Here is a 12,155-nt window from a genome sequence, read left to right on the forward strand (position 1 = left end):
ACCCAAACAAATCTGCAAAATAAGAGGATGACAGTAACACTTTCATAACTGAGAATTTATCACATTGAAGTATACATTCTGTATTTTCCCTAGAAACAAGCATGTATCTGCTCTATACCACGCAGATGATCAAATTAACACCATCATTAACATATTTTTATTGACACATAACTACATATTGATGGGGTGCATGTGATATTTTGATACATGCATACAATGTATAGTGATCAAATCAGGGTATTTAAGACAACTATCACCTCAAATATTGATCATTTCTTTACGTTAGGAACATTTCAAATCTTCTAGCTTTTTTGAAATATATCATAAAGTGTTAACTACAGTCACCCCACTGTGCAATGGAACACTAGAACTGACTCCTTCTATCTGTGTGTGTACCCATTAACCAACCTATCTTTGTCCCTGCCCCGTTCCCAGACCCTAGTAACTACTGTTCTGCTCTCTAGCTCCACAACGTCCATTTTTTCAGATCCCCCATGCACGTGAGAGCATGTGATATTTGCCTTTCTGTTCCTAACACCATCATTTCTTAAAAGACATTTGGAGTTTTAAAGTGAAGGAGGCAGAGTAACTCCTCATTAATTGAATCTGGTCTGCTCGGGGATAGGAAACCAGATCTTCAAGTCAATTAGCATCATATAAAAAGAAAGAATCCATGGCTCTGAGTGTAGACTGAGGGGGCTCGTTTTAGTGAAGTCCCTTAACTTGGGGCATGGACCTAGCACTATCCATGTCATTAGCCCCAAGGCCATTCTTGCTCACTTCTGGGTGCTCCCAGCGCCCTAAAGGATGGCCAATGGCAGATAACAGGCTTCAGAAGAAACAAGATACTGTCATACCTCTCCCCCATTACTCAACCCCAGTTCTAGATGAAGTGTGACGTTCCCAGAATTCACATTCCGGTATGTCTAAAGAAATTCCATTTTCTTTCTTCTCTCTTTTTTTTTTTTTCTTGAGATGGAGTTTTGCTCTTGTTGCCCAGGCTGGAGTGCAATGGTGCTATCTTGGCTCACTGCAACCTCCACCTCCCGGGTTCAAGCAATTCTCCTGCCTCAGCCTCCCGAGTAGCTGGGATTACAGGCATGTGCCACCATACCCAGCTAATTTTATATTTTTAGTAGAGATGGGGTTTCTCCATGTTGGTCAGGCTGGTCTCGAACTCCCGACCTCAGGTGATCTGCCTGCCTCGGGCTCCCAAAATGCTGGGATTACAGGTATGAGTAACTGTGCCCAGCCTAGAAATTCCATTTTCTAGAAGAATAGACATTTTTGTAATATAAAATATTTAACTTCATATTTTTTTTTAAAACTCGGGGAAAAAAAGCACAATAATCTCTATTTCCTAAGTCTTCAGTGGCACTTTACTGTGGAGCCATGTCCTGAGATTTGTTCCATCCACCTCTCTGTACCTGTATTGTCGAGGAGTATAATCATGTTGTTCCAGGCTAGGCTGTGCTCTGGTTTTAGCACGGTGGCATTTCTCCACGCGTTCAAGGCATCCACGTGGCGATTGAGATCTGCATACTGAAAATAAAACACACCAAAAAATTAGTATTCCAAGTTTCCTGCTTCCTCGTTCCAAGACATTATGAAACAAAAGAAAAAGCCCAACAAACAAAAATAAAAAACCAACCTAACTTTAATTTATGTAGCTTCTAGTTTTTCATATCAACTCGCTGAATCCTCAAAACAATACCAATGAAGTAAATACTACTGTTATCCCCATTTTACAGATGAAGCAACTAAGGCATGAGGAAATGAACTTGCCCAAAGTTATAGACTAGAAACGGTAAAGCAGGAATAAGAACCAGGTCCAAACCTGTAATGTCTCATTTCCTGTTATTTAGTGATTTTAGGAATCAAATCGTATTTCAGACTGCTGAAATACTGAAGCAAGCCTCATCATTAGTCTTTTTCACTAAAGACTTCATAAGTTCATTGTTGATAAAGTATTACTTAGAACAGTAAACAAAATGTTTCTCATGATCAAAAGCTATGTGTCCAATTCACCTTCTGAAGGGTGGTCTCGGGGCCTCTTCCTGCCTGCGTCTAACGTAAATATAAAAACAGGAGCATATCAGACCTACTTTGTAAAATCCTTGGAAAAGTCTCCTATGGTAAGGTAAAACCTCTTGGCACTTTCAAGTTTGTTTGCTTCATTTAGGAAGGAGAAAAATACCTGTTGCTTTCTTATTTTTTATAATTTCAACTTTTATTATTATTATTTTTGAGATAGAATCTCGCACTGTTGCCCAGGCTAGAGTGCAATGGTGCGATCTCAGCTCACTGCAACCTCCACCTCCTGAATTCACGTGATTCTCCTGCCTCAGCCTTCCGAGTAGCTGGGATTACAGGTGCACACCACCATGCCCGGCAATTTTTTTCTATTTTGAGTAGAGATGGGGTTTCACTATGTCGACCAGACTGGTCTTGAACTCCTGACCTTGTGATCTGCCAGCTTCGGCCTCTTAAAGTGCTGGGATTATAGGCAGGAGCTACCGCGCCAGGCCTATGTATGTATGTATGTGTTTAGAAACAGAGTCTTGCTCTGTCGGCCAGGCTGGAGTGCAGTGGCATGATCTTGGCTCACTGCAACCTCTGCCTCCCAAGTTTGAACAATTCTCATGCCTCAGCCTCCTGAGCAGCTGGGATCACAGACACGTGTCACCACACCTGGCTGATTTTTCTATTTTCAGTAGAGATGGGGTTTCACGATGTTGCCCAGGCTGGTCTCAAATTACTGGCCTGCCTTGGCCTCCCCCAGTGCTGGGATTACAGGCATGAGCCACCACGCTCGGCCTTCAACTTTTATTTTAGATTCAGAATGTACATGTGCAGGTTTGTTGCATGGGTAAATTGTGTGATGCTGAGGTTTGGGATATGAATGATCCTGTCATCCAGGTAGTGAGCACAGTACCCAATAGTTAGTGTTTCAACCCTTGTTTGCCTCCTCGTCTCCCCACTCTAGTAGTCTCAAGTGTCTGTGGTTGCCATCTTTATGTATTAGTGCTCACTTATGAGAACATGCGGCATTCGGTTTTCTGTTCCTGCATTTATTTCCTTAGAATAGTGGCCTCCAGTGGCATCCATGTTGCTGCAAAGGACATGATTTTTTTTGTATGGTTGTGTCGTATTCCATGGTGTATATGTACATTTTCTTTCTCCAGTCTACAGTGGATGGGCACCTAGGTTGATTCTGTGTCTTTGCTATTGTGAATAGTGTTGTGATGAACATATATGAATGCATGGTTTTGCATATTTTTGGGGTTTTTTTGAGACGCAGTCTTGCTTTGTCACCCAGGCTGGAGTGCAATGGCACGATTGTGGCTCACTGCAACGTCCACCTCCCTGGTTCAAGCAATTCTCTGTCTCAGCCTCCCAAGTAGCTGGGATTATAGGCACCCGCCACCATGCCCGGCTAATTTTTGTATTTTCAGTAGAAATGGGCTTTCACCGTCTTGGCCAGGCTGGTCTTGAACTCCTGACTTTGTGATCCACCTGCCTCAGGCTCCCAAAGTGCTGGGATTACAAGCGTGAGCCAACGCACCCAGCTGCATGTGTCTTTTTGGTGGAATGATTTCTTTTGGGTATATAACCAGTCATGAGATTACTGGGTCGAATGGCAGTTCTAAGTTCTATGAGAAATCTCTAAACTGCTTTTCACAATGGCTGAACTAATTTATATACAGTGTCCAAGCATTCCTTTTTCTCCCACAGCCTTGCCAGTGACTGTTGTTTTTTCACTTTTTGATAATAGCCATTCTGACTGGTGTGAGATGGTATCTCAATTGTGGTTTTGATTTGCATTTTCCTAATGATTAGTGATGATGAGCATTTTCTCATGTTTGTTGGCTGCTTGTACATCTTCTTTTGAGAAGTGTCTGGTCATGCCTTTTGCCCACTTTTTAATGGGGTTGTTTTTTGCTTGTTGATTTGTTACTTATAGATCTGGATATTGGATGCATAGTTTATGAATATTTTTTCCCACTCTGTAGGTCGTCTGTTTACTCTCTTGATAGTTCCTACTGCTGCGCAGAAACCCTTTGGTTTAATTAGGTCAATTTTCATTTTTGTTGCAATTGTTTTTGAGGACTTAGTCACCAATTTTTTCCCAGGGCTGATGTCTAGAATACTGTTTCCTAGGTTTTCTTCCAGGATTCTTTTTTTTTTAAAGACAGGGTCTTACTCTGTCATCCAGGTGGGAGTGCAGTGGTGTGATGTGGTGCAACCAGTGGCTCACTATGGCCTTGACCTCCTGGGATCAAGTGATCCTCCCACCTCAGTCTCCCAGGTAGCTGGGACTACAGGCACATACCACCATGCCAAGATAATTTTTTTGGATTTTTTGTAGAGATGAAGTTTTGCCATGTTGCCCAGGCTGGTTTCAAACTCCTGGGCTCAAGCCATTCGCCTACCTTGGCTCCCAAAGTGCTAGGATTACAGCTGTGAGCCACTGAGCTCAGCCTCTTCTAGGATTCTTGTAGTTTGAGGTCTTATATTTAAATTTTCAATCTATCTTGAGTTAATTTTTGTGTATTGTGAAAGGTAGGGGTCCAGTTTCACTCTTTTGTGGCTAGCCAGTTATCTCAGCATGATTGACTAGGAAGCCCTCTCCCCATTGCTTTTTTAAAAAAAAAAATTGGTTGAAGACCACATGGCTGTAGGTGTGTGGCTTTATTTCTGGGTTCTGTATTCTGTTCCACTCATCTGTGTGTCTGTTTTTGCACCAGTACCATACTGTTTTGGTTACTACAGCCTTATAGCATAGTTTGAAGTCAGGTAATGTGATGCCTCTGGCTTTGTTCTTTATGCTGAGGATTGCTTTGGCTGTTCAGGTTCTTTTTTGGTTCAATATGAATTTAAGAATAGCTTTTTTTCTAATTCTGTGAAAAATGACATTGGCAGTTTGATAGGAACAGTGTTGAATCTGTAGATTGCTTTGGGCAGTATGGCCATTTTAACAATATTGATTCTTCCAATCCATGGTCATGAAACGTTTTTCCATTTGTTTGTGTCACCTCTGATTTCTTTCAGCAGTGTTTTGTAGTTCTCCTTGTAGAGATCCTTCACCTCTTTGATTAGCTGAATTTCCAGGTATTTTACCCTTTTTATGGCTATTGTAAATGGGATTGCATTCTTGATTTGGCTCTCAGCTTGAATGTTATCAGTATATAGATATGTTTCTTACTTTTGTACACTGACTTTGTATCCTGAAACTTTACTGAAGTTGTTTATGAGTTCTAGGAGCCTTCTGGTAAAGTCTGCTGGGTTTTCTAGGTGTAGAATCACATGGTCCATGAAGATAGATAGCTTGACTTCTTCTTTTCCTATTTACATGCCTTTTATTTATTTTTCTTGCCCGATTGCTTTGGCTAGGACTTCCAATACCATGTTAAGAGTGGTGACAGTGGGCATCCTTGCCTGGTTCCATTTCTCAAGGGGAATGCTTCCAGATTTTTGTTGCTTCTTTTGAGAGGGAATGTTAACATTGGTAACAGAATATAAAATGGCTAGCTCTCAATTTGCATAGTTAATAAAAGCACACAGAGAGAGAGAGAGAGAGAGATGGATTTTTTTTACCAGGTGACCCTGTTGCCCTCTTATCTCAGTTCAAATGCACATTTTATTTGAGTGTACTTGATCCTTTAACTCTGCAAAAAGTACAAATGATCACAATTTGTCAGAGTTTAAGACTGTTTACTTACTCACTGGCAAGTCTGTCCTTTTTTTAGATGACAAAACCATTTTGACTTGTCCTATGCTACACAGCAAATAGATAGCATATTATGCAAGAAAAAGAAAGCTTTAATGGAATTATGGAAACACTTATGAACATCCATTTGCTAAAGATGTTCTCGGAATTTCCCATGAGACTCAGAAACTCAAGTTACAATATTTTTACCCCTTTAATGAGGAAATGATAGGAAAAGTTCAGAAAATTAAAATAATTTGGGATGCTTAATTATTCTAACACTTAATTATCTCTATTTGATGTTCCAGTGATTCCTCCGATCAATTCACTCCACCATAATATGCATTTGAGTCACTTGGACAAAATCCATGGTGACATTTGAACACACCCAGAACAACCAACATAACTTCATTTATCCAACATGACAAAATTCGTTACTACTTTACTGTTACTACTACAATTATTACTGCTATTTATTGAAGAATAGACTGAATCAGATAAAATTTGGTTTCATTTTGTCTCAAACCCTACTCATCTTATAGCATCCACACAAAGGGAACAAACTTTCAGAGAGGCAGAGAAAAGTGGTGATTTAACCAAAACTGCTCATCCAGGAAGTAGACGGGTAACATCAGTTACCCAGCAGTCCTACGCCCACCCTTCTGTACTCTGCTCCGAGAAGCAGGGGCTGGGAGTCTGCAACTACATTTCCCAGGTTTCTTCACCCTTTGGTTCCTTTCTGTCAACAGTTGCCAGGTGGTGGGGAGAGGGGAGCAGTCCTTTCCTCCCACTCTCACTCTCTCCTTCCTTCCCCTGGCAGTGTCTCTGAAGTGACTATATCCCCTCCTCCACCGTCCCAGGGTGGAAGCAGTGGTCTGTCTCCCATGATCACAGCTCTTGAGGCTGTGGTAGCTCCAGAGATTGGAACCTCTTGTGATTTCTTAAATCCTGGTAGTGCTACTTTCTCCTGTCTGTTCCCAAACCTATAGGATTCCCTTTAACCTCTGAGTTCATGTTACCATCCCGTTTTTGCTCAGCCAGCCTTCCAATGATAGTCTAACCAATTCCCCATATTAAGTCTTTTCTATCTAAAACACTTAGAATGGTTTCTGTTTTCTTGAACACATCCAGTCCTTCCATCATGCATTGTCTTCGGTAATCCCTCTAGCCACTATTACTGTAACTTTCTAAGATTAGTAATATGTCCCATTAATCGCGCTCTTCCTGATTTCCTATTCCATAAGAGAACTTCCTTATATGCTTTTCATATTGGGGTCTAGAAATCAAAACAAATCTCTGTCTCCTGTTACTAGAGAGTGATTTCTTAAAACACCAACAATTAAAAAAAAAAAAAAACCCTCTTAAGTTATTAAGTTCTTATTTGCCAATATATAAATGGGTTGGTTGAGTTGTTAAAGATTAAGCTCTTAATGCTTTTAAGCTGTCAAACAGGAAAAAGCTGGATAATTAAACCACAATGGAGAGCAAAAGCCTGAAATAAGCAGGAACAGTTGGCGGAAGGGAACACAGGAAGACCATTTCACGGTAGCGTAATTAGTAAACAATATAAACAAAAAGCAGTACAAGGTCTCAATCTGTTCAATGCTACAGATGATCTTCCAAGTGAAAGTGTAATGAATCCCAAGGACTACAGCACATGATGAAAGCTGGTACTTTATACTCTACATTCTTCCCTTTGGACATCACTCTTACAGAAGGAGCATTTATTATAAATCCTCTATTTTCCAAATCCCAAGGAACTGCAGTGACGGGTAGTTACTAGGAGAGGGGAGAAGACTAAGCTGTAGAGCCTAGAGGATAACCTGGGAGGCTGTGGGCAGACCCACTCACTTTGTGAGCAATAAAGTAACAGAAGAGCAACCTCCAGAAAAGGAAAAAAAAGGGACAAAAGAAGAATTCATATGAATATCAAGTCTCATATTTAGTCACTTGACTACTAGTTTAACAGATAGTGAACAGAAACGATAATCCCTACACCCATATATTCATAACCACCCAAATGCATGAATGCAGGTAAGACCTCATGTGTTCCCATCCTCCACCCCACCCCTATTCTCACTTCACTAACTTTGTGAGGATCACCCCTCCTTTGTATGTGATTGAATTTTGAAGTCACCACTCATAACATTATGTTGAGGTTTCACAGCCTCCCCTTCACCCCAGGAACAAACAGCTGATCATTATAATAGTTTCAGCTCTCCTGGAATCTTCAGGTCTCACAGAGAAAGCGGTTTCAACATCAAAGCAGGTAACTAGGTCATAAAGCACAGAATTTTAAAATGTAAAAGAACAAAAATGCACGCAAGGTCAGTGGTTCTGGAGAAAGCTAATGTGAGACAAAGGAGTATCTTGCCATTAATCTTCCTTGTTCAAGCATCATGCCATTCCATGGGTTCGGCCACTCCTGCCACCCTTGCCTCTGTCCCCAGAAAGAAATAATTCCTCCTTTCCACACTGGAGTCAGCACATAGAGGATGTATCTTCCTATGGCATATCATAACTGAAACATGTTTTGCATTTTTTGAGTAATAAAAATGCAATGATATGGTTTGGCTGTGTCCCCACCCAAATCTCATCTTGAATTGTGGCTCCCATCATTCTCATGTGTTGTGGGAGGGACCTGGTGAAAAATAACTGAATCATGGAGGCGGTTTCCCCCATACTGTTTTCATGGTAGTGACTAAGTCTCATGAGATCTGATGGTTTTATTAGGGGAAAACTCTTTTGCTTGGCTCTTATTCTCTCTTGCCTGCTGCCATGTAAGTTGTACCTTTCACCTTCTACCCTGATTGTGAGGCCTCCCCAGCCACGTGGAACTGTGAGTCCATTAAACCTTTGTTTCTTTATAAATTACCCAGTGTCGGGAATATCTTTATCAGTATTATGAAAACAGACTAATGCATGCAACCACTTTACTTTAATATTTCTAACACAAGCATTACTCGTCCACGTAAAGGGACTTCTGCAGAGGGGGAAAGGTCACATTTTACCGTTAGCCAGACGTTCCTGCCATCTTGTTTTCTCCATTCATAAGATTCTATCTCCACAACTCGCAAAATCATGGCTACCCAGTCCAGAAACAAAGACAGTAAGACCAAAGACATTCACATTATGGTAAAAACCAAAGCCTTGTTTTCCAATAAATGTAAAGCAATGTTTTCTAGGATTGTTCCCCACAAACCATGGCTTCTCTCTGACGTGATTACCCTGTCATCCAAGTTCAGACAGAGCTGCTTCCCAGATGCAGGGCCAACGACAGGGTACTGGAATCACCTGGGTGATTCATTACTGATATTTTACTTAATTTTTTTGAGGCAGAATCTCGCTCTGTTGCCTAGGCTGGAGTGCAGTGCCGCAATCTTGTCTCACTGCAACCTCTGCCTCCCAGGTTCAAGTGATTCTCCTGTCTCAGCCTCCCAAGTAGCTGGGATTACAGACATACACCACCATGTCTGGCTATTTTTTGTATTTTTAGTAGAGACGTGGTTTTGCCATGTTGGCCAGGCTGGTCTTGAACTGATCTCAAGTGATCTGCCCGCCTTGGCCTCCCAAAGTGCCAGGATTACAGGTGTAAGCCACTGGGCCCAGTTTATTATTGTTATTTTAAAAATACAGATTCTCTATAGAGTCTTTGATTCCCTAAATGTGAGATGGGGTGGGACAGTCTGGATGCATGTCAAGTTTGGAAACTACTAGTTAGGGTTTTGTTTTTGTTTTTGTTTTTGTTTTTTTTTACAGAGGGAAAAGGAGCCAATGCAACAGCTAGTCTTTACTGGAAAGATGAAACTTTACAGCACATTTTGAGTAACTTGGTGCAGGCGCTCAACACACCAGCTTGTAATGGGTTCCACAGCTGGGGCATTGCTGGGTCTTGCCTTTGTGCAGCCAAAACCAGATGACAGCACTGTTGTCCTCTTCACAGATGCACCCACTATTTTCTTGTTGGTGAAGAACGGGGCTAAATTAGGGTCTTCCTTGGTGCCTAAAGCTGTCTTGGGGGGTAGTACATTGTATGGGTCCAGTCCCTTCCTTGTGGTCATCATGACCTCCATCTCTAAGCGAGTCACCTATTTGTTATCAGTAGAAACGCCACCTTCAGGATGGGTGCGGTGGCTCACGCCTGTAATCCCAGCACTTTGGGAGGCCGAGGTGGGCGGATCATGAGGTCAGGAGATTGAGACCATCCTGGCTAACACGGTGAAACCCTGTCTCTACTAAAAATACAAAAAATTAGCCAGGCGTGGTGGCGGGCGCCTGTAGTCCCAGCTACTCGGGAGGCTGAGGCAGGAGAATGGCGTGAACCCGGGAGGCGGAGCTTGCAGTGAGCCGAGATAGCGCCACTGCACTCCAGCCTGGGCGACAGAGCGAGACTCTGTCTCAAAACAAAACAAAACAAAACACCACCTCCAGAAGCTATGGCACGCACCGCGGCCGTGCCACTGGGAGAGCTGGCTCTCAGGGCCTGTGTGCAGCCAAGCGCTCCAGCTCCATGAAGTATCCTTGAAAGCCATCACACCCACAACAAGCAGCAAAGGGAACTACCAGTTTTGACAACATAAGAATTCTTTAAAGTGAGACTCTGTCTCAAAAAACAAAACAAAACAAAACAAAAAAATAAACAAAACCAAGAAGCTTCAGGCCTTTCAAATGAGGGTAAGCAGGTATCTCTTTAGAACATGAGGATGCTTTCCTACCTGTAAGGCTAAGCTGAGTAAAATCTGGAAATCTACATATAAACTTCCGTGAAAGTCACATCACTATGGATATATTCCAGTTTGGTTAAAATGAACAAAATTTTTTTTAATTAGCAATTTTTATCGAATACATCTAAATATATTAGGAACGTACATATCTGGTTTCTTGAAACCAAATTAAATGGTTGATTATAGGAAGAATACAACCATTTGTGTTTTAAGAATTTTGCTATGTGTGTGTCTCATTTTATTTTTGTCAAGAAAATCAAGAGCAATCAGATCTTCACAAACATCCTGTCAATAACCAAAAATATAAAGCTACTATAGAACACATTATTTTTTATTTCCACCAAATAATGTCAAAGCCCTTTTAAGTAAATCCCATGCCCTCCAAAGCTGCTTTTGGGAGAAATGCTCCCTGCAGATGAAGAGCTCTGCTCCCTTGAAGAAGGAGAACAAGGGAGCTCAGAAATCATACTACGGATTTGTTTATTTAATTTCTGTTCTTATTCAATTTTTGTTTTAAAAACAGAGAAACCGATGTTTATCAGGAAGTTACCTGTTGGAGCACTGTTTTACAGGGCGGATGGGATTTTTAACATTTTAATTTATTCCTTGGTTTAACCTTTTGCCTGGGTGACTTCTTAAACTTGACTAATTCACACTGCACTGCTCTCTAATGAGAGCTTTAAAAAATTACTCATAAGGAAATCAAACAGCTACCTTCAAATGAGATAAAAACATGTGAAAGAACTTCATAAAATGTATGGGGTAGGTGGGTGTCACTATGTCATTTTATTATAAATAAGAAAAAGAACTCATCTTTCCTTCCGCAGGCATGGCACCCCGAGCTTACCAGACGCCCGAGGTTGTAGTAACAATCTGGGTATTTCCTTCTGTGTTTAATTGCCATCCGGTAACTTTGCTCTGCGGCTTCAAACCGTTTCAGGCTGTTCTGCACTATGCCTAGATTCATCCACGCAGCAGCAAAGTCTGGCCTAGAGGAGCAGTTTTCACAAAGATAAACAAGAAGACAAAAGGCTTAGACAACGGAATGCAGGAGCTCCTTTCTTTGTCACTAGCATAATTATAAAAACAATGCTTACTGTATTCGAACAGCCAAAGACAGCAACTCCTCAGCTTCCTGTAGCTCATTCCTTTCTTTTAAGATATTTCCAAGATTATTCATGGCATGAACATACTTAGGATTTAATCTGGAAGTTGAAAGAAAAACCAAGCTGACCATTAAATACTCAGTGTAAATTTTTACTAAGCTCTCAGGAATCGGCAAAGATATTGTAAAGTTGGGGTCTTTAAAGGAATGGGTGTTTCATACCAGAAAGTGAAAACGATCTGTGTACATAATTCCTCTGTAAGACATACTCGCCATACCTTACGGCTTCCCGGTAGTATCTGATGGCAGCTGTCTGGTTGCCTTTATCAGCCAGGTTTTTGCCAATGTTGTAGTGAACCTGCAGAGAGAGAATAACTGGGCCATCAGCATATAGACTTCTTGTTCAGAGCCTGGACCCCATCATATCTTCTAACTGAAGACAAAAGGATGAGGAAAAAAATCACCCACCAGAACTTTAGCTAAAACCTTACAGGGTTTAGGAGTTGCTTGTGCTTTCATCTCCAACCCTGTAAGAGGATCAGAAGAAAGGGGGTACAGGCATGGTACATCTCTAAAGCACAACAGAAGGGAAATAACTAAAGACCTCACCAGAGAA

At 41.4% G+C, this 12,155-nt stretch overlaps 1 protein-coding gene across 8 annotated transcripts in view; it reads right to left on the reverse strand.

Annotated features, from left to right (window-relative positions):
- Positions 1 to 12,155, reverse strand: part of TMTC4 (transmembrane O-mannosyltransferase targeting cadherins 4) — a 70,467-nt gene that overhangs the window by 9,036 nt on the left and 49,276 nt on the right. For all 8 annotated transcript variants that reach the window (XM_009192177.4, XM_031655649.1, XM_017951393.3 and 5 more), the window contains 4 exons: positions 11,818 to 11,897; positions 11,532 to 11,639; positions 11,282 to 11,423; positions 1,428 to 1,542 (listed from right to left, as the gene is read on the reverse strand). In XM_009192177.4, coding sequence (XP_009190441.3) covers positions 1,428 to 1,542; positions 11,282 to 11,423; positions 11,532 to 11,639; positions 11,818 to 11,897 — 445 coding nt within the window. The remainder of the gene's footprint in view (positions 1 to 1,427; positions 1,543 to 11,281; positions 11,424 to 11,531; positions 11,640 to 11,817; positions 11,898 to 12,155) is intronic.

This window comes from Papio anubis, chromosome 15, assembly GCF_008728515.1.
Source record: "Papio anubis isolate 15944 chromosome 15, Panubis1.0, whole genome shotgun sequence".
Taxonomy (NCBI): domain Eukaryota; kingdom Metazoa; phylum Chordata; class Mammalia; order Primates; family Cercopithecidae; genus Papio; species Papio anubis.